This window comes from Alternaria atra (assembly GCF_907166805.1).
Source record: "Alternaria atra isolate CS162 genome assembly, contig: 29, whole genome shotgun sequence".
NCBI classification, from domain to species: domain Eukaryota; kingdom Fungi; phylum Ascomycota; class Dothideomycetes; order Pleosporales; family Pleosporaceae; genus Alternaria; species Alternaria atra.
Genome location: NW_025091327.1, coordinates 2,506,083 through 2,522,943, shown reverse-complemented (window position 1 = coordinate 2,522,943; position 16,861 = coordinate 2,506,083). Strand labels below are relative to the sequence as shown.

General features: G+C 50.2%; 7 protein-coding genes across 7 annotated transcripts; 4 read left to right on the top strand and 3 right to left on the bottom strand.

Moving 5' to 3' along the window:
* Nucleotides 1-296: 296 nt before the first annotated feature.
* Nucleotides 297-1,361, bottom strand: ALTATR162_LOCUS9162 (uncharacterized protein; the record flags this gene model as incomplete). Its single annotated transcript, XM_043316795.1, has 1 exon — nt 297-1,361. The coding sequence occupies one exon, from the start codon at nt 1,359-1,361 to the stop codon at nt 297-299; it is 1,065 nt and encodes a 354-aa protein (XP_043172730.1).
* A 1,489-nt stretch (nt 1,362-2,850) lies between these two features.
* Nucleotides 2,851-4,445, top strand: ALTATR162_LOCUS9161 (uncharacterized protein; the record flags this gene model as incomplete). The annotated part of the gene is made up of 2 exons (XM_043316794.1): nt 2,851-3,063; nt 3,114-4,445. 2 exons carry the CDS (start codon nt 2,851-2,853, stop codon nt 4,443-4,445), a joined length of 1,545 nt encoding a protein of 514 aa, XP_043172729.1.
* A 192-nt stretch (nt 4,446-4,637) lies between these two features.
* On the bottom strand, nt 4,638-5,933 carry ALTATR162_LOCUS9160 (uncharacterized protein; the record flags this gene model as incomplete). The annotated part of the gene is made up of 1 exon (XM_043316793.1): nt 4,638-5,933. One exon carries the CDS (start codon nt 5,931-5,933, stop codon nt 4,638-4,640), a length of 1,296 nt encoding a protein of 431 aa, XP_043172728.1.
* A 1,736-nt stretch (nt 5,934-7,669) lies between these two features.
* ALTATR162_LOCUS9159 (uncharacterized protein) lies at nt 7,670-10,696 on the top strand (the record flags this gene model as incomplete). The annotated part of the gene is made up of 3 exons (XM_043316792.1): nt 7,670-8,084; nt 8,133-9,033; nt 10,141-10,696. The coding sequence occupies 3 exons, from the start codon at nt 7,670-7,672 to the stop codon at nt 10,694-10,696; spliced, it is 1,872 nt and encodes a 623-aa protein (XP_043172727.1).
* An 863-nt stretch (nt 10,697-11,559) lies between these two features.
* ALTATR162_LOCUS9158 (uncharacterized protein) lies at nt 11,560-13,492 on the bottom strand (the record flags this gene model as incomplete). Its single annotated transcript, XM_043316791.1, has 4 exons — nt 11,560-11,596; nt 11,659-11,925; nt 11,974-12,762; nt 12,810-13,492. The coding sequence occupies 4 exons, from the start codon at nt 13,490-13,492 to the stop codon at nt 11,560-11,562; spliced, it is 1,776 nt and encodes a 591-aa protein (XP_043172726.1).
* A 723-nt stretch (nt 13,493-14,215) lies between these two features.
* On the top strand, nt 14,216-15,178 carry ALTATR162_LOCUS9157 (uncharacterized protein; the record flags this gene model as incomplete). The annotated part of the gene is made up of 1 exon (XM_043316790.1): nt 14,216-15,178. One exon carries the CDS (start codon nt 14,216-14,218, stop codon nt 15,176-15,178), a length of 963 nt encoding a protein of 320 aa, XP_043172725.1.
* A 321-nt stretch (nt 15,179-15,499) lies between these two features.
* ALTATR162_LOCUS9156 (uncharacterized protein) lies at nt 15,500-16,561 on the top strand (the record flags this gene model as incomplete). Its single annotated transcript, XM_043316789.1, has 1 exon — nt 15,500-16,561. The coding sequence occupies one exon, from the start codon at nt 15,500-15,502 to the stop codon at nt 16,559-16,561; it is 1,062 nt and encodes a 353-aa protein (XP_043172724.1).
* Nucleotides 16,562-16,861: the final 300 nt, after the last annotated feature.

The window sequence follows — 16,861 nt, the reverse complement described above, 5'->3', positions numbered from 1 at the left end:
CGACTACACCATATTGGGGTATATTTATATAGATAACCCATGGGATTTTTACAACACCAGGGATTATATAGATGAAAACGGCGATCTTCTGGATGAGTTTAGGGAAGAAGTAGATTGGGGCGATGAGAAGGATGAGCGTGCTTTCGTGGCACTGGCTGAGACGGTACAGCAGCGGACAAGCACGATAACAGAATGGTCTTCGACTTCGAACGCTCTTTCTTGCCCGAGTGATTCTGGTGGTCCGGTTTGAGAAGCCGTTTTTTAACTTATGGTGCCTCGATACCGTTTTGGTCCGTTCATGACTGGAGGCTACCACACTCAGCTATAGCATAGTCCTTCCCCGAATGAGATACTGAAATCCTGTTGCTAGTTTGGCTAGACTCGTGAAGATTGACGTCGAAGATACCGGGCACAACCATCGGCTTTTTGAACTGCACTTCCATCCATAAGGGGGTGTTGAGCAGCTGTCGTAAGCCTCCTAAGTTCATCAAGCGCTGCAGAGCTTTAGCGACGGAATGATTTCCGTGCGCAATCTTTCCCGGTAACCCGAAGATCTTCGCAGCCAGTCCTGATAGGTGTATGAAGTTGTAATCTTTGCATATCGCAGCCCATTTCAGCGGATCGTCCGCGGACAGCGATATTCGCGTAATACTTCCAGCTGAGTGTGGTGTCACTGCACTGGATACTGCCTCCACAAGGTTCTTCGGAGTCCTCTTAGTTTGTACTTTGGCGAACTCTAGCATGCTGAAGGTCTGTCGAAATATGGTATCCACAGTTTTGTTGTTCCCTTTGGTCGGAAGATCAATCATGACCTCCAAATCCCACTCAATGCCTCGTTTTGCTTGCCTTGGGTCTTTGTGTACTACCGCCTTCAAACGTGCTGTTCTCATGTCCGTGAGTGTCGATGGGTCGCATAGATCAGGGCGCAATAGTTCAAATCTGTTGCGAACGTTTACGGCACCTAAGGGACTGATCGGACACCATGGGCTGGCGAGTAGGAGAAGCATCGCCGGTTCAGTCATGGCCGATAAGAAAAGCATGAGTTGAGTTGGGGAAATCCCCGTCTCTAAGCTGCTTTCCTGTCCAATCGCGAGTTGATACCGAGCAAAATCCTCCGCATCTATGATGAAAGGTGAATCGAGCCCTAGTCCAGAGAGCCTTATGCGCGGAACGCCAGGAATCGCATAGATGATAGATTTTACAACCATTCCCATGACGGCTAGTACGATCTCCCCTATTCGGAGCGAGGCTGGGGAAAAGGCTAGAGTGACTCTCTTCGGGCTGAACAGCAAGGGCGTTAGGCGATACCCGAACGAGACGAGCACGCCGAAAAGCATACCAGCAATAAGGAATAGCATCATGGTGGGATATCTGTGCTATGGAACTGATACTGAAAGGTAATGTGAAGCTTGCCCAGGTGTGGTAGGAGCCATCTCTGTGGCTAGCGGCACCCATGACGTCATCAATATTGTGAAAGTCACAGGCGACAGCACCAAGCCTTCTATATGCCAGCTCTCTCAGTACTCATAGCGAAGCCGTTTCTGCCAGCGTAGAGTTCACACGTGTCTCCCAAATTACAAGAGACATGCGGTACTTCGATGCCCATTTCAAGGGTGCGACTACACACTAGGCCCAAGTCTGTTCAGCGCCGTTAATGATGGCCATTACGTCCTTCGGCCGGAGGCGATCGCAATCTTTTATATATTTCGACTCAATGGTGAGACCAAGTACCAGAACATCGCGTAGGAGATGTTCCAGGTCATTGGCGCAAATATCAAGACCGGGTTCGGCATAGCTACACTTCAGGACGTTATGAAGACTCCACCAGAAAAGAACGGTAGCATGGAGGTAAGTCTCGGATATGTGGTGAATGTGAGACAAACACTGACATCTTGTCTTCATCTCCGCAGAGCTTCTGACTGGCCGAAACCCTTAACACTTCTATCTCATCTTCAGCGCTCACAACGAAGTTAGCTTGGATGACTTCGTGCTCGACACTGAAACACATTCATTTTGGATGCCTGATCGATAGCGTATCAATGATTCGAGGCCCGAAGAGTTGTTCGTTGTGGTCGAAGCGATCGGTTGTGCGCGACGGTATGTGGTTGCGCAATATAGACTAGATCTTACATTCAAAATGTCAGTCTACAGCGAACTTCTCTATGATTGGCCTGCTCAAGAAGCTTAGGGTGTCGTGAAAACTGTGGTGGCTGGGAAGTCGTGTTGGCCGAGTTCGACCGAATTTGGAAGCGGGAAGACGCGCCCAACGACCAAGCTTTTCCCAAAAGCTTGTGCACTGACGGCGTTGCTTCAAGCCCTGACCTTCAATGTACGCAAGGGACGCGTACGTTCACTCTGTAGTGTCGTACTTGCTCAAAACCGTGAAGCTGGAATTGCGAACAATCGTTCCTTACCTGATTAGATGCCGACATAGCTTTCCGTCGTTTTCCACTCCTCAACAATATCCGAAGGTCCACTGAAGCGCGAAGATGCCCGCTCATCGGTACTTGACGAACGTGATAAGCCTCGGTGTATCGCTGCCGAATTCTGTTTCCGCTTTCCGAGTAGGAGGGTGCCGAAAGATAGCGACGAAAGCGTGACGACGACGGCTAACAACCCTTGTCTGAAACTCAATGGGCTAGTGTCTAACCAATAATCCTACATCTGGGGTCTCCACTGGGGGTCTCCGCGAAAGTCTTCTTCCGCAGTTGTCGGTATGGGGAAGAGCGGGTACATAATATGGGTTTGCCACTCAAGCGCGTGTTCGAGACTGCTGGCCTTTTTGTCCTTGTACTACATCTTCCCGCGGCCTACACATAGGGTTTGGACAATCAGGACCACCAAGTAGTCATGGAGAACGACAAGGAGGCCATCTCTAACGAGCCAGTTCGTAGTGAGGACATAGAGCGTCTACCCACCCACGGCACCTATCTCGACAAAGACGAGGCATCCCATCTCTCCGAGGAGCATCGACAGTACCTGTTGGAACGACATGGCACACTTGAGCTTGATCCTATACCCACCATGGGTACGGCGGATCCATACAACTGGCCCCAGTGGAAGGTAAGTCGTTACGAACACATCAGCACAGCGTGTGCTAATGAAGGAATCAGAAAGTGATGAACCTTCTCTTTGTCGCCTTCCACGCCATGATGTGTGCCTTCCCTGCTGCTGCGATCATTCCAGCCTACGAGAACATATCCGAAGACCTAGGTGTCAGTCTCCAACAAACGTCATATCTTACGTCCTTGCAAATCGCAATCCTTGGAGGTGCTCCACTGTTCTGGCGACCGCTCTCTACACGATATGGACGCCGACCCATTTTCATCATATCCTTGATCGGCAGCTTAGTCTTCAACGTCGGTTGCGCGAAGAGCCAAACATATGCTGCCATGGCGACTTGCCGGGCTTTCCAAAGCTTCTTCATTTCGCCTCCGAACGCAATCGGCAGTGCCGTGGTGGTTGAGACGTTCTTCAAGAGGGAGAGAGCGAAGTTCATGGGTATTTGGACGGTCATGATTACTCTCGGTATACCTCTGGCACCACTTATCTTCGGCTTTGTTACATATAATGTCGGCTACCGCTGGATCTACTGGATCCTTGCGATCGTGAATGGTGTCCAACTCATTCTTTACACTCTCTTCGGACCAGAGACGCGCTTCATTCGACACAACAACGCGCAGCATGCGCAGTTCGGTTTTGCAGCCTACAAAGAGATGTACCTCAAGTTCCGTCGTATCGACCCTACGCCCATCACCGCCTCAGAGTTCATCTCGCCCCTTCGACTATTCAAGTACCCGTGTGTAGTCATTCCAGCTTGCGCATACGCAATGGTCTTCCTTTTCGCATCAGTCCTTGCAACGGTTGAGATTCCGCAACTCTTCGGCGAAAAATTCCACTTTAATGCACAGCAGATCGGTCTGCAGTTCGTCGGTGTTATCGTCGGTACTGTCATCGGCGAGCAAATCGGTGGACACTCCAGTGACCTCTGGATGCGATGGCGTGCAAAGAAGATGGCTCCTCTCCGGCCTGCTCCGGAGTTTCGTCTTTGGTTGAGCTACTTCGGTATTCTCCTCACCATCTGCGGTGTAGTCGTGTTCCTTGTGCGCATTGAACAAGCTCCAGACCTGCACTGGAATGTAACCCCCATCGTCGGTGCAGGCATAGGTGCAGCAGGTAACCAGATTGTTACCACAGTTCTGATTACATATGCCGTGGATTGTTATCCTGATGAAGCTGGTAGCATTGGCGTGTTCGTTACCTTTGTAAGGCAGATTTGGGGCTTTCTTGGTCCTTTTTGGTTTCCTCCCATGTTTGAGAACGTAGGAATCGCGAACAGTGCTGGCATTGTTGCGGCATTACTTGTGGGTGTTAGTCTGATCCCAGTCATGTTCACACACTGGAAAGGTCATACGATGAGGGGCCACATGTCGGAGAGAATGTAGAGTCAACAAACGGCTTTCCCATCGTGCTGGGTTCACGGAACTGTTGTACATCTCTGAATAACAGGTCATCACATTAATGAAACCATAGGCATTTTGCCAAACAACAGCTTTTTGAAATAGCCATCTGTGTATTGCTTGTGGTTTTCGCATGCGAGAACCACTTCGCTACAATGTGAACTCATGACAACCAGCTCATAACTTCGATCCTAACCCCTCCTTCTGGCACAACTCTTCCGCCTCAGTTACAACATCGACCCCATAGACCCGCGCTTGTATGTCCGCATCTGCCCACCTATCCGGCACCTTTCCTGATCCTGCCTTCATCTCCGCGAAGATCTTGTCGCGTTTCTCCTTCGCCTTACCAGCACCGAGATGCATTTCTCTCCCGTTCTCCGCTGCAAGCTCGACGAGTGCTTCCGCTCTTGGTTTCCTCAGCTTCTCATATAATCGCAGTGCATGCTCAATGGTCTCTGGCTTTCCGTCGGCGATCCGTTTAGGAGACAGCACGACACCCAGTACAGCACCGTCTTCGATCGCTTGGGCAGCACCTTGTGCCATGTGCGGAAGCGTAGGATGGCAGGCATCACCGACCAATGCAGCTGTACCATGCACCCAAGTGACCAACGGATCGTGAACCCTTAGCTTCCACTCGACAACCTCGCCCTCTGGTACTAGATTCAACATGCGGTGTATCATCGGACAAAAATCGCCGTAAACTTCCAACATGGCCTTCTTGCTGCCCTTGGTTGTATATTGAGCATCCGGAGCGCCGGCAAAGTTGATATCGGGCTGTGCGGTGGAGATATTATAGATCTGTTTGTTGTGGATCGGATAGGCGATGATGTGCTTCTTTTCGCCGATCCAGCGGGTCACTGTATCGGACTCAATCAGCTTGAGTAACTCGGGGTCGTTCTCCATTTGGTCGCGGTTCAACATGATACGGTAGGCAGCCTGACCTGAATCGCGAGCGGCGCCGGTGTGGCCGAGTTCTTTGAGCATAGCGACGCGTGTAGAGCTTTTTACGCCATCAGCGCCAAGGAGGACATCGCATTCGACTTCTTGTGACTCTCCCTGTCCTTGCGATGGCGAAACAGTGAACTTTGGTTTTGTTCCAAAGCGGACGTTGGATATGTTGCAGCCCAGCCTGAATGTGATACCACTCTCCTTCTTGCAACCCTCGTATAGGCCGTTTGCGAGACTAGCTCGATGACCGACCATGTGTGGGTATCCGTACTTTTCTCGCACGTAGCTTAGATCTACGTACCCTAGTTCTTTGTCTGTCGTGCCTTCCCGGATGGATGTGTTTGCGCATTGGACTGCCTCATCGCGGATTGGTCCCCAGCAACCTAATTGGTCGAGGATACGGGCCATGTTGGGTGCAAGTTGAATACCAGCGCCTACGAATCCCATGTTTGCTGCGTTTTCGTATATTGTGATGTTCTTATGGCCGGCTTTTGCAAGTGCGAGTGCTGCTGCTAGGCCACCCATGCCTGGAGTATTGTTAAATGTTATTGATTCCAATGGGGTTGAGGTGTCGAGAATATCATACCTGCTCCAACAATAGCTATCCTAGTATTTTCCGCCATTGTGGGCGTTCTGCTTTTGCGTTACTCCTTGGACAGGGCCTGATGATGCGGCAAAGAATGAAGAGTTGTTGACAGAATGTGGCTGGTGTTCGTTGCTGGATTGACCTCTTCCAAGACGAGCAAAGAATCTGGCAAGAGCTCTTGAGATGATACTCAAACCCTTCTATAGTCCCGTCCCTCGTGCTTATTCCAGCTTCTTTGCTAATTCCGAGCTCTTCTCCGTGCACAATGTTCAGCCACCGGAAGAAATCTTAACCGGAACTATCAGAATCCCCAACGTATTCCAGGAAAGCAATTACGTCGATAATTGTCGCAACGGCTAAAGCTCAATCGAACCCACTAAGTATGGAGATGGTTGTGATCATATATCGGGGAAACCTTTAGGCCCGATTACACTTAAGATGGAGTTGCTGTGGCCAGCTACCAGTCACCCCACAGTGGCGGGGCAACGCTTTGAGGGTTAGCGCACCTTCACCCAACGCCCCACCGCCGCCATGGACGTGCGATACGGCACATGCGGAGTCATGGAGTGTGGGTGTGATGTCCCTGCATCTTACCAACGCATCAATCGTGATTGCACGATCTCCAAGTGAGGCTGAAGGGGATGTGTCCAGAAACCTGGTCGCTCCTACTCCGCAATATTTCTTCGTCGCTTCTTCGGACATCCACATTGGTGCTGAGACGTGCGCATTTTAAATTTGGATACTCCGGATACGCAGCTAGAGGTGCACAACTTACCGTAATATCAGGTTGATACTGTCGTACAACTGGTATTACGTCTGCAATCGCTACAAAGCATCAATCAAGCGTTGGACTTAACCGCAGACACGCAAAACCTACTTGAGCAGTTGGCGGTTAGATCAACCTGGTATTAACCTTTCAACTCGTCGATCATACGTCCGATAGATATAGTCGCCTGCTCCGGAACGGTGTTAACAATCACCAAACTGAACGGCTTCTCGCGACCATGATTCAGAGCATACACCACAACAGGTTTAAATCAATGGAATACAGCAAATACTCGAGAAAGCGTGTCTGAGGGGGTTGCATGTTTCGCAATCTGTTCACCATCCAGTACAGCTTAAACACTTGAATTTGCGTGCATATATACAGAGCGACACAGCTGTAGAAGGCTCTATGTAGAGCTGCGAGCCGACTTCAGTCCCGTGTATACGCGATGAGGGGCTGCATCACCCCGCGCTAACGCCTCAGACCGAATGTGGGGTGACTTCCCGAATCATCTCATGGGTAGACAGAGAATTTCTCATCCTCCCGCCCATTCAACAAGAGTGGTTGTTAATTCAGCAGCCGTTGCACAAATCATAACGGTATCCTCTTTAAGATTGAATACAAGCATCTAAGTGACCCCTCATCATTACGTGTTACGCGGTTTTTGTGGAGGAAGAGCGTTCACCCGGAGCTGGCTTCCAACCTCAGAACGCGAGAGAAAGGCCTATGCGGGAATAGCGTGACCTTCGGAGCCAGATCAAGCACCAGAGATCAGCAAGTATCGTGGCTGTCATCCAAGATAATAGCTACACGGAAAAGGCTTCTGCCCTCTGCCTCAGCATACCTTCGCAATCGGGAACGTCAGAGGAACAGAGTGGTGCAAGCGTATAAACAAAACAACTCTCAACCATGGCACGACGAAACTCATTCGACCAAGCATCAGCTGGCTTCCGCGCTCATCTGCCAGACCTCAGCAGTCCGCGCTTTACAACAGCCGCAAAGCAGAACATCTACGAGTATGTCCAGGACATGCAAGACAACCGTGCTCCACCCTGGCTGTACGATCTGACAAAGGTCTGGGAGAAGTTACTGGAAGAACCATACAAAGGTATCACGAATGACGGCAAAGTAAGAGAAGGCCTATTCGAAGCACGAGACGAAGGCGCAGATGTAGGTGGCGCGGTCAAGAAGGCTGAAGAGCTGCTCGCAAGTCTTGAGAGCGAGCAAAAAGAGAAGGTTTCATATTCGATTAATGCAAGAGAGTGGAGAGCATGGAGTAACCCTGAGTTCCTACTGAGACCGTTTGGGCTAAGACTTGAAGAAGGTAAGGACCAAATGTCTTCGTGTTGTGATTATATATTAACTTTTCTAGTTTCCGAAAGTACTGCACAATCAATACTCGCGGTGGTAGAAGCATCTCTCTCACCGGAAGGCTACCAAAAGGCTCTCTCGGCCATGCGCGTGAATCATTTCCTAGGCGAAGTCTGCAAACTACCCAACATCTTGAACAAGTACTCTTACAACTTCCTACTTTTCGGCACACCCTCTACCTCCGCTTCATCGCCTTGGGGGTGGCTTCTCTACGGCCATCATCTTGATATTTCATGTTTCTTCAAAGGGAATCAGGTCATCATGAGCCCATCATTCACCGGGGCAGAACCAAACATCATTGACGAGGGAGAATGGAAGGGTACTAAGATCCTGCACAAAGAAGGAAGCCTGGGCTGGAAGCTGATGCAAAGTCTGAGCCACGAACAGCAGCAAAAGGCACAGATCTTTAAAAAGATGAGAGATGAAGGCATGAAGCAAGTTTACGGCAACTCCAATAACGACGAAACCAAGCGCGATGAGCTCATTACCGATACCTGGGGTCCAGACGACCAGCGTCACCGATGCGGCGCCTTCCGCGACAACCGCATCGTACCTTACGAAGGAGTCCTTGTATCGTCTCTTGACTTTTCCCAACAAGACCTCGTCCTTTCTATATGCGAAGAGTTCCTGTTGTATCATCCATCAAAGGCGCGCCAACTCAAGCTTGAACAGATCAAACAACACTTTGAAGAAACATACTTTTGCTGGATCGGAGGCTTTGGCGAAGATGACGCGTTCTACTTCCGTATCCAGAGTCCCGTTATCTTGGTCGAGTTTGACCATCACTCTGGCGTGTTCCTGACGAACAAGGAGCCAGCAAAGTACCATACGCACACTATCGTAAGGACACCGAATGCAGGAGACTACGGACAGGCTATCAGAGAAGGAAACGAAAGATTAGAGTAGGTTTTAGGTACTAGCTGCAGTACAAAAGCGGCGTGTTGAGAAATGACAGAGAGCACCAGCTTCGCAGACCTCGGTTGTGAGAACACTATCATGTATAAGAAGAGATCACACTCTCCATGTTGCATCTCTTCCACTTCCAGGCGCTGGCCTCTTAACGCCAATGGTATTCGAATAATTTACATCCATGTCCAAAACCCCAATCCACAGCTACTTCGGCTTTCCGCTACTATGCAATATCACATTTTCACACAACCTGATCATTCACGGATCTGATGGTGCACCAGATCCACTCACCTAAAAGCCCCACTCCATGGTGGAAGACCGCATTATCACCAATCATGGCTGCTTCCACGTCCGTAGCAGCTCTAAGGTACATACTCATGTTGCCATTCGACGCAAGCTTTTCCATTTCTTTTACCATTAGGCTTCAAAGGTCCCGCTGGGTGTCTATCAAATGCAGTCTCGGTGCGTTGACGATCTTAACAGTTGTTCGGCAGTCACGGTCTACTTCTGCTATAATCATAGCCATGTCATCTATCCCTCTGTAGAATAGGTTGGCCACCAAATGCCACTTCTTCGTTTCATCTGCAAAGAACGGCTGATCTTCCAGATTCTGGGACCGTCGCAACATAATGTGGGTGACTACGGGCGGAGTAATTTTGTTGGTGGTGCTGAGAACGAGGCTGATCCTCTCAGCAGAACTGACGTGATGCCTTGGGTCGTTTGACACTGCCGTCTGAAGTCAGGGTGAGAGCCTTGTTCGTGCAGAAGCCGTAGGTGATATGCAATCGCACCATCAGTTCAGAATTCCAGAAAAAGCCTCGAAACCTTGTTTCTCTCAGGCTTTGTACTAGCTACAACACACCTACCCTAGGCGCGTATCAAACTTTTCAATTTGGTGGCTGTCGATATTAAGCACAGCGTAGAATCTTGAGATGTACTATCAGGACTATCTTTAAGAGAGGACGCTTCTCCGATCACTTGCATTTCAGCAATCTCCAAACGAACGCACGTCACTAGTGATAACGATGTGAAAGGCAGGCACTCAACGTTTCGGCAATGCTTCCTTCACGACTGCCTTTCTTTGCTGACTATACAGACAGTTTCATAATTGCCCTCAGACTCAGCCCGGTCAATCACCCACCACAACCCAGTTCTGATCGATATATCAACATGCCTTCAACTACGAATGACAAGATAGACTCATCTAGTGTCTCCGATCTACACCCTTCATCCATCAGCAGTCCCGCTTCGATGATGTCTGAAGAAGTAGACTCGTCTCCAGGCTCGGAAGAGAGTGAGCCCGCTCAAACCATGGCGCTCATCCCTTACGCCGCAGCACAATCTACTTCGAACGTAGCTTACCTAGAGCCCGAAAGCCCTACTCTTCTCACATCTGGTAACGTGTACAATGTTGATGTTCCACCTTGGATTGCAAGTGCGAATCCGATCCACCAGCATCAGGCAACGAACAAGTTTCCCTCCTCTATGCCGCCAACATTGGGCCTTTCACCTGCACAGCAAGCCGCTACGACCGGTCCGCAGCCGACATACGCTCCTTTGCCGGTGATCACTCCTATTCATAACCATAATCAACAAACATTCGGCTTAGCAAGCTTTCTACATACGAATCTAGTTACCGCATTTGATTCGCAGTGACCACAAGCTCCCGGGACGGTACCATCAGGCTCTCAATCGACGACGGAGACACACGCTCTTTTCGCATCAACAGCTGTTCATCATCTTCATCAACTTCATCACCATCATACGTCCTTCGATGCCGCTGCTTTTGTTGATACACTGGAGGAAGTCAATATTGCCAGCATCGCTCCCGAGGATATGAGGTGCCCACATTGCTGGCTCCCTTTCGGCACCACCACCGAAGACGATTCATCGATCCTCGTCTATATAGACGAGGGGGAGCGGGAGATCATGTGGCGTTTGAATGCCAGCTACGAGCTGCCTTTCTGCGTAAACAGGCCAAACAACGACCCTGTCAGGACGCCGTGTTGGCATGTTTTCGGAAAGCAGTGCCTCGTACAAAGCCTGGAGGAGACTAACAAGACGTGTCCAATATGTAGACAAGAGCTTGGTGGGACCAGAGGCGTACCTACAGGTACGATCGTGGCTTCGGAGTCTGATAATCTCCCTCATTTACCCCCAATTGGGTTGTTTTAGTATTGTTTTATCTCTGGTAGTGGGTAGTTGTGCGTGGATCGTTGTTTATAGGTCATCACAGTGCTACGGGACGAGTGGATGGGACCCAGAGTATGGCACGTCTGTTCTGAGATGATCGTAGTAGCCAACACTAAACTGGCACATGGTAATGTTTGGCGCGACAGCTGGGTAATCGATATATAGCGATCTAAAATGCGCACAATGTAGCCACTTCGTCGAGAGAAACGACGATGCAGGATATACGACCTCGGATACGTTGGCAGTCATATCACGTAGCACAGATAGTGTAAACCTTAACTTGTCATATATCGATACATATGTTAGGGTTGTGTGATCTTGTTTTACTAATGCGGCCGACGCAGTGGATGTGCTTCAGTATTGCTATGCATTCGTTAGTGTCGCCTCCAAAAGGTAATCCTCAAGTTGGAAAGGGTCATACTCACAAAACATATTTATCCAAGCTCACAAGATCTGGCTCACTGAAAATCAAGTAGAAGTACTTCAGTGTCTCCGCCATCCAAAAGCTTTCACATTCATCCAGCTTGAGTGTCTCTTGGTCTTTTGGTATTGTTACATCCGCGATAGCAGAGTGGGCGAACTCGGCCATGGTAGCATTGTTGATGGACTCGAACATGCGCCAGGCAGTGTCTTGGAGAGTGGTGTCACCGGTAATACGATAGAGGATGAAAACGGATTCGATGGCTTCCGGACTATAAATGTCATTAGCAGTGCATTTTCAAGACGAGCTGTGTACTTACCGTAGCAGGAATCGTGGATCTGCAATCTTAGAGAAACCAGGCTGGAGTCCTATTTCCTTAATGACATCTTGGACGTCATAATGCTCAGCATGGATGTTACTAGAATATGAGTACTTGACAGAAGCGTGCCATTTTTCCACGTCCCATGCGCAGTCTTCTTCGCCATAGCACGGCATCATCCGGAAGGTCTCTGGCATGATGCCAGTGGGCATCGCTTCATAAGCCCAAGTGCAACCGTCTACCAGCTTACGAGCTACGTCTAGCTCATCAGTTCGGTTGAAGATTTTAGCACCTAGAGCAACCATGCCACCTGCGAAGCAAGCAAGATGTTGACCGTTCGGTTCGAGCTTGACAGAACCAAAAGAACTCATGCGGGCATCGCCGGAGATGAGGATATCTTGACCCTGCGGGATTCTGGGCCGGAAGAACAAATGTTTCTTTGCTGGCTCGATGGCGCTTTCATATAGCTTCCGATATTGCTCCGTCATTCCTCCAAGAAGCAGATGCTGCTTCGGCAAATATTCATATAGCGAATCCGTCATCCCACCCATCGTGAATGTCCCGTCGACGTTGAATACTTCCGGGCCTGGACTGACGAGTACCGGGAACAAGCCAGGTATCTTGGTTCGGTTTTGATGCTTTTCAAGTACATCGGTGATTCTCGCTATCGCGTCGTAGTATTTCAGGTCACCGGTGAGTTGGGAAAGGCGGGTGAATTCGAGCGTCAAAGATCCTATCTCTGCGCTAAGTGCTTGTGCATCAGCTTCTTGGTGGCCGTTCAAAGCAGCACTGATTTATGTCAGTATGTACGGGTCGACGGCATGGCACATTCTTACTTCTCCCAGTCCCACCGTGTGATTGGCATCCTGTTCGGTGTATCAAATGCAGCATACAGCATGTCTCCCAATTCGGTCGCCTTGTGTAGTAGTGTGTGGTGTTTCGCTTTGCTTAAGTCGTATGCGCCCAGAAGACCACCAAGATAGCGAATAGTAGTTTCGAAGACGTTTAGGCGCGCAACACCTGCAGTGGTGAAATCGATTTTCTTGACAGCATGTACAGCCTTAACAAACTCGTCTTCTAATCCCATGATGGCCAACGTGTCGAGCGCGTCTACTAACGTTGCTCCACGCTGTCCAAAGCCATTCTTGAAGCCTCCTGTTACCGGAGTCACTTCGTCTTGTAGCCATGCGTAGGTTTTGTATCCTTCCCAACTGTGTAGGAATGCCTTCTTTACAGCTGCTTGCCTGTGCAACCTCTCCGCCTTGTTGTGCTCGGTCTCGATTCCAAACTCATGTTGAATTCTTGGGATGGCAGCCGGCGTGCCTGTAGGAAAAGCAGCCAGTGAAGAAACCGGATGTCGCACCGGAATGCTCTTCCATGCTACAGCATGTTCGATTCGATTCGATGAAGTGAAGGTCGGCGAGGGGAGCTCGTTTCGGGCGCCGAGTTGTCGAAAAGCGAGGATAACGAAGGTTGCGAATATGAATAGCACAGCAATACGTCGAGTAATGGGGCTCATGATGCCAAAATGTCTATTGAGGGTATCTTATGCGTCTAGCAACTAAAAGGGAAGAAACGCGACTGCTGCGCCGCAGTACACCGGCCTAGCATTCGAGGATGTAAAAGAGCGATTGGATCAGAAAATGATGTATCGGAAATACAAGAAGAACCGGAAAGACAGACAATAGATACAACAGACGGGACGTAATTGCTAATGGTGGGATGAAAGAAGAAGCCCCATGGTGATGCATGTGCTAAAGACAGGGCTGAACTGCCGACTTCCGACCCTGAGCTAGCAGGGCTACATCGCAGTTGCCGATCCCTTCTCCACAAACACCATAATCAGCTTCCGCAGCTTTGAAAGCCATGGACACGGTGAGCGAGACATACAACACATCGCATGAATAGACTGGATATGTGGTCTTCCGACTGAGTCTAAATCACATGATCTGTGTTAGGCAGCAGCTTTGATGGCTTGGCTAAGGAACCCACGAGCGACGTCAGACGATGAGACCATTGGTTACAAATGTCATTGGTGCATCGCAGAACGGCACTCCGCTCACCGTGTGTGAGATGAAGTCGTATTCCGGCATGTCAGCAAGAAGCCGGGAATTTAACGTTGCTGAAACGTATATGGACTGCGAACTCCAAACTATTGACTTTCATCTTCTCATCACCGCATACTGATTTAGAAAAACCAAACTCGTGCTAACGAAAGACAATACATCATATTCTCGGCACAATGTTCAAACTCTTCGGAGATCGCGCTCCTTCATCGCCTCCGAACCCTGCGAAGCTCCAACTCCGACCTAACGAATGCCAAGTGCTCAGCCTGCCTGACGGGCGCACGCTTGGCTTCGCATCCTATGGCTCTACGGACCCTTCTCATCCTGTCGTCTTCCTCTTCCATGGTCTTCCAGGCTGTCGACTGGTCGGAAGAAGTTGGGACAAGCTCTGCAGGGACATCGGCGCGCGTCTCATCGCCATCGATCGGCCGGGCTGTGGAAACTCGACTCTCGCTGATCGTGGCCTCGTTGACTGGCCTGGTGATGTCGTGAGCCTCGCAGACCATCTCAACGTTGAGCGTTTCAGCGTATTAGGTGCCAGCGGAGGCGGACCGTACGCTTTGGCTTGCGCACGCTTCATTCCCAAGGAAAGGCTTCGAGCCACAACTGTTGTGTGCGGTATTGGGCCTATCGAGGCTCTCCTAGATACAGTGCCCTATCTCTCATGGCGTCTCATGGGTATAACACCATGGCTCTTGCGACAAGGAGCCCTCCATCTCTTTCTGCCCCACATCCTGATCCGTCCCTATCTCACTAGAGACCCTTCTCGCCTCAAGCGCGTCCTCGAAGACCAAGCCAGAACCCCAGAGGAGAAAGAACAATTCCGCGATGAAAGCGGAGATACCAACCTTGACGACGTTGTCGCATCACTGCTTGAAGCTTTCAAGCAGGGCCCGGGCGGTTGTATGCAGGATGGCGCTGTGCTTACGAGAGATTGGGGATTTGAATTGAAAGACGTAGAGCACGAGCGAGTGTGGCTAGTGCATGGCGATCAAGATGCGCAGGCACCATTGAAAGTTGCCCAGTGGATTGACGAGCGGTTAGGGGGCGGGAGACTCAAGATTCTGGAAGGCAAGACACATTTTACGATCTGGAAAGAACACTCAGAGGAGATATTTCGGCAAAGCGCTGAGGCGTAGACAAGCCGTAAAGAAAGATCGGGATACGAGTTGCGCCGTAGATGTTCGTTTTTCAAGGCTTGGTAATGCAGGGCGTAATGCGCAGACAGTCGACGTTGGTGTTTCACCGCATGTCCGATTTTGTCGCCCGGATTTGCGGACCTAAAGGTCGGCTCTGAGTTCAGCATCAAAGATCTCTCCAATTCTCAACATAGCCATGTAAATCTGCCATCAGACGTGAAGGTGTGGAATTAGTATATATACTGGGTGTCCATCGCTCTCCAGCAATCACAAAGTGTGACAGCTTCCATAGCATACCGTCCGAGGATTTTCATAATCACGATGTATCTATCCATCCTTAACCCTACCTTGTTGGTTGCAGCCTTTCTCATTACCTTCGCATCATCTGCACCCTCTTCCGGTCAGTTACCTTCATGGAGACAACTTGCTCCTATTCCTCTTTTCCCACGCCAGGAACAGACTACGGTATTCCTCCCACCCTCTACTGTGGCGATTCTCGGCGGCGTTATACCCTCCAATATGTCTTTTCCACCCGTGGACACTACTCCATTGATGCAATTCTACTCGATCAAGGACAACACATGGACCACTAGAGCCAGCATGCCTCGAGGACTGAACCACGCCAACGCGGCCGTTGTGGATGGAAAAATATATGTCCTAGGCGGTCTTGCGGAGACAGGCGAACCAGGTGAAGGAAAGAGGGTGTGGGACGCAGTGCCAGGCTCTTGGGTGTACGATCCTATCACTGATTTATGGGAGACAGTACCGGGCATACCCGCCGGGGAAGAAAGAGGTAGTGCCAGTGTAGGTACTTACCAGTCACAGATTTATCTCGCTGGTGGTATGTCGGAACTTGAGCTGTTCGAGAATGGCACTCAGAACAGCGTTTCGGTTGTTTCTGTATTTGATACCGACACAAGGACGTGGCTCTCTGTCCCTGAGGCTGCGAAGTATATACCGGAAGCCCGGGATCACGCTGGTGCTGCAGTAATAGGCTCGAAGATGTACGTCCTTGGTGGACGAGACAGCGGGCAAGAGAACATTCGCGACACCGTCTTTTTCCTCGATCTCTGTGATCTCGAAGCGGGTTGGAAGACTAGCGAGGCGCGCATGCCTACGCCTAGGGGGGGTGTGGCGACTGGTGTTATCGGAAAGAAGGTATACGTCTTCGGTGGAGAGGGCAATGCGCAGTCGGAAACCGGAGTGTTCGATCAGGTTGAGGTCTACGATACTATGCGGGACCGATGGGCGAAGGCTGGGAAAATGAGGCTACCTAGGCATGGAACATACGCTGTGGGTGTGAACGGGAAGGTTTACGTTCCCGGAGGTGGCGTAAGTCAAAGCGGTGCGCCAGTGTCTGACTTTGACGTCTTTGTACCGTAGGCCTGGACCATGGCATGATAAGGACCCGACAGACAGTTAGAATTGCGGTGAGGTGACTCGAACTAGGAGCGTCTTTGGCACAGTATTTGAGATGGGTCGGGCGGAGAGCCAATTCATGAGACGATAGGCAGGTACCCGGACGAGGGCGGCCTTGTTTCAATCACTTACAAGGGTCTATATGGGGTCAGCCACTCGCTTTGTACAGAATAACCTTGTGCGAAATATCCAGTCAATTTGCTACTGCTTTTACTCAAGTGCATTGCGAAGATGCCCCTTTTTTTACGCGTTCTACTCTAGCCA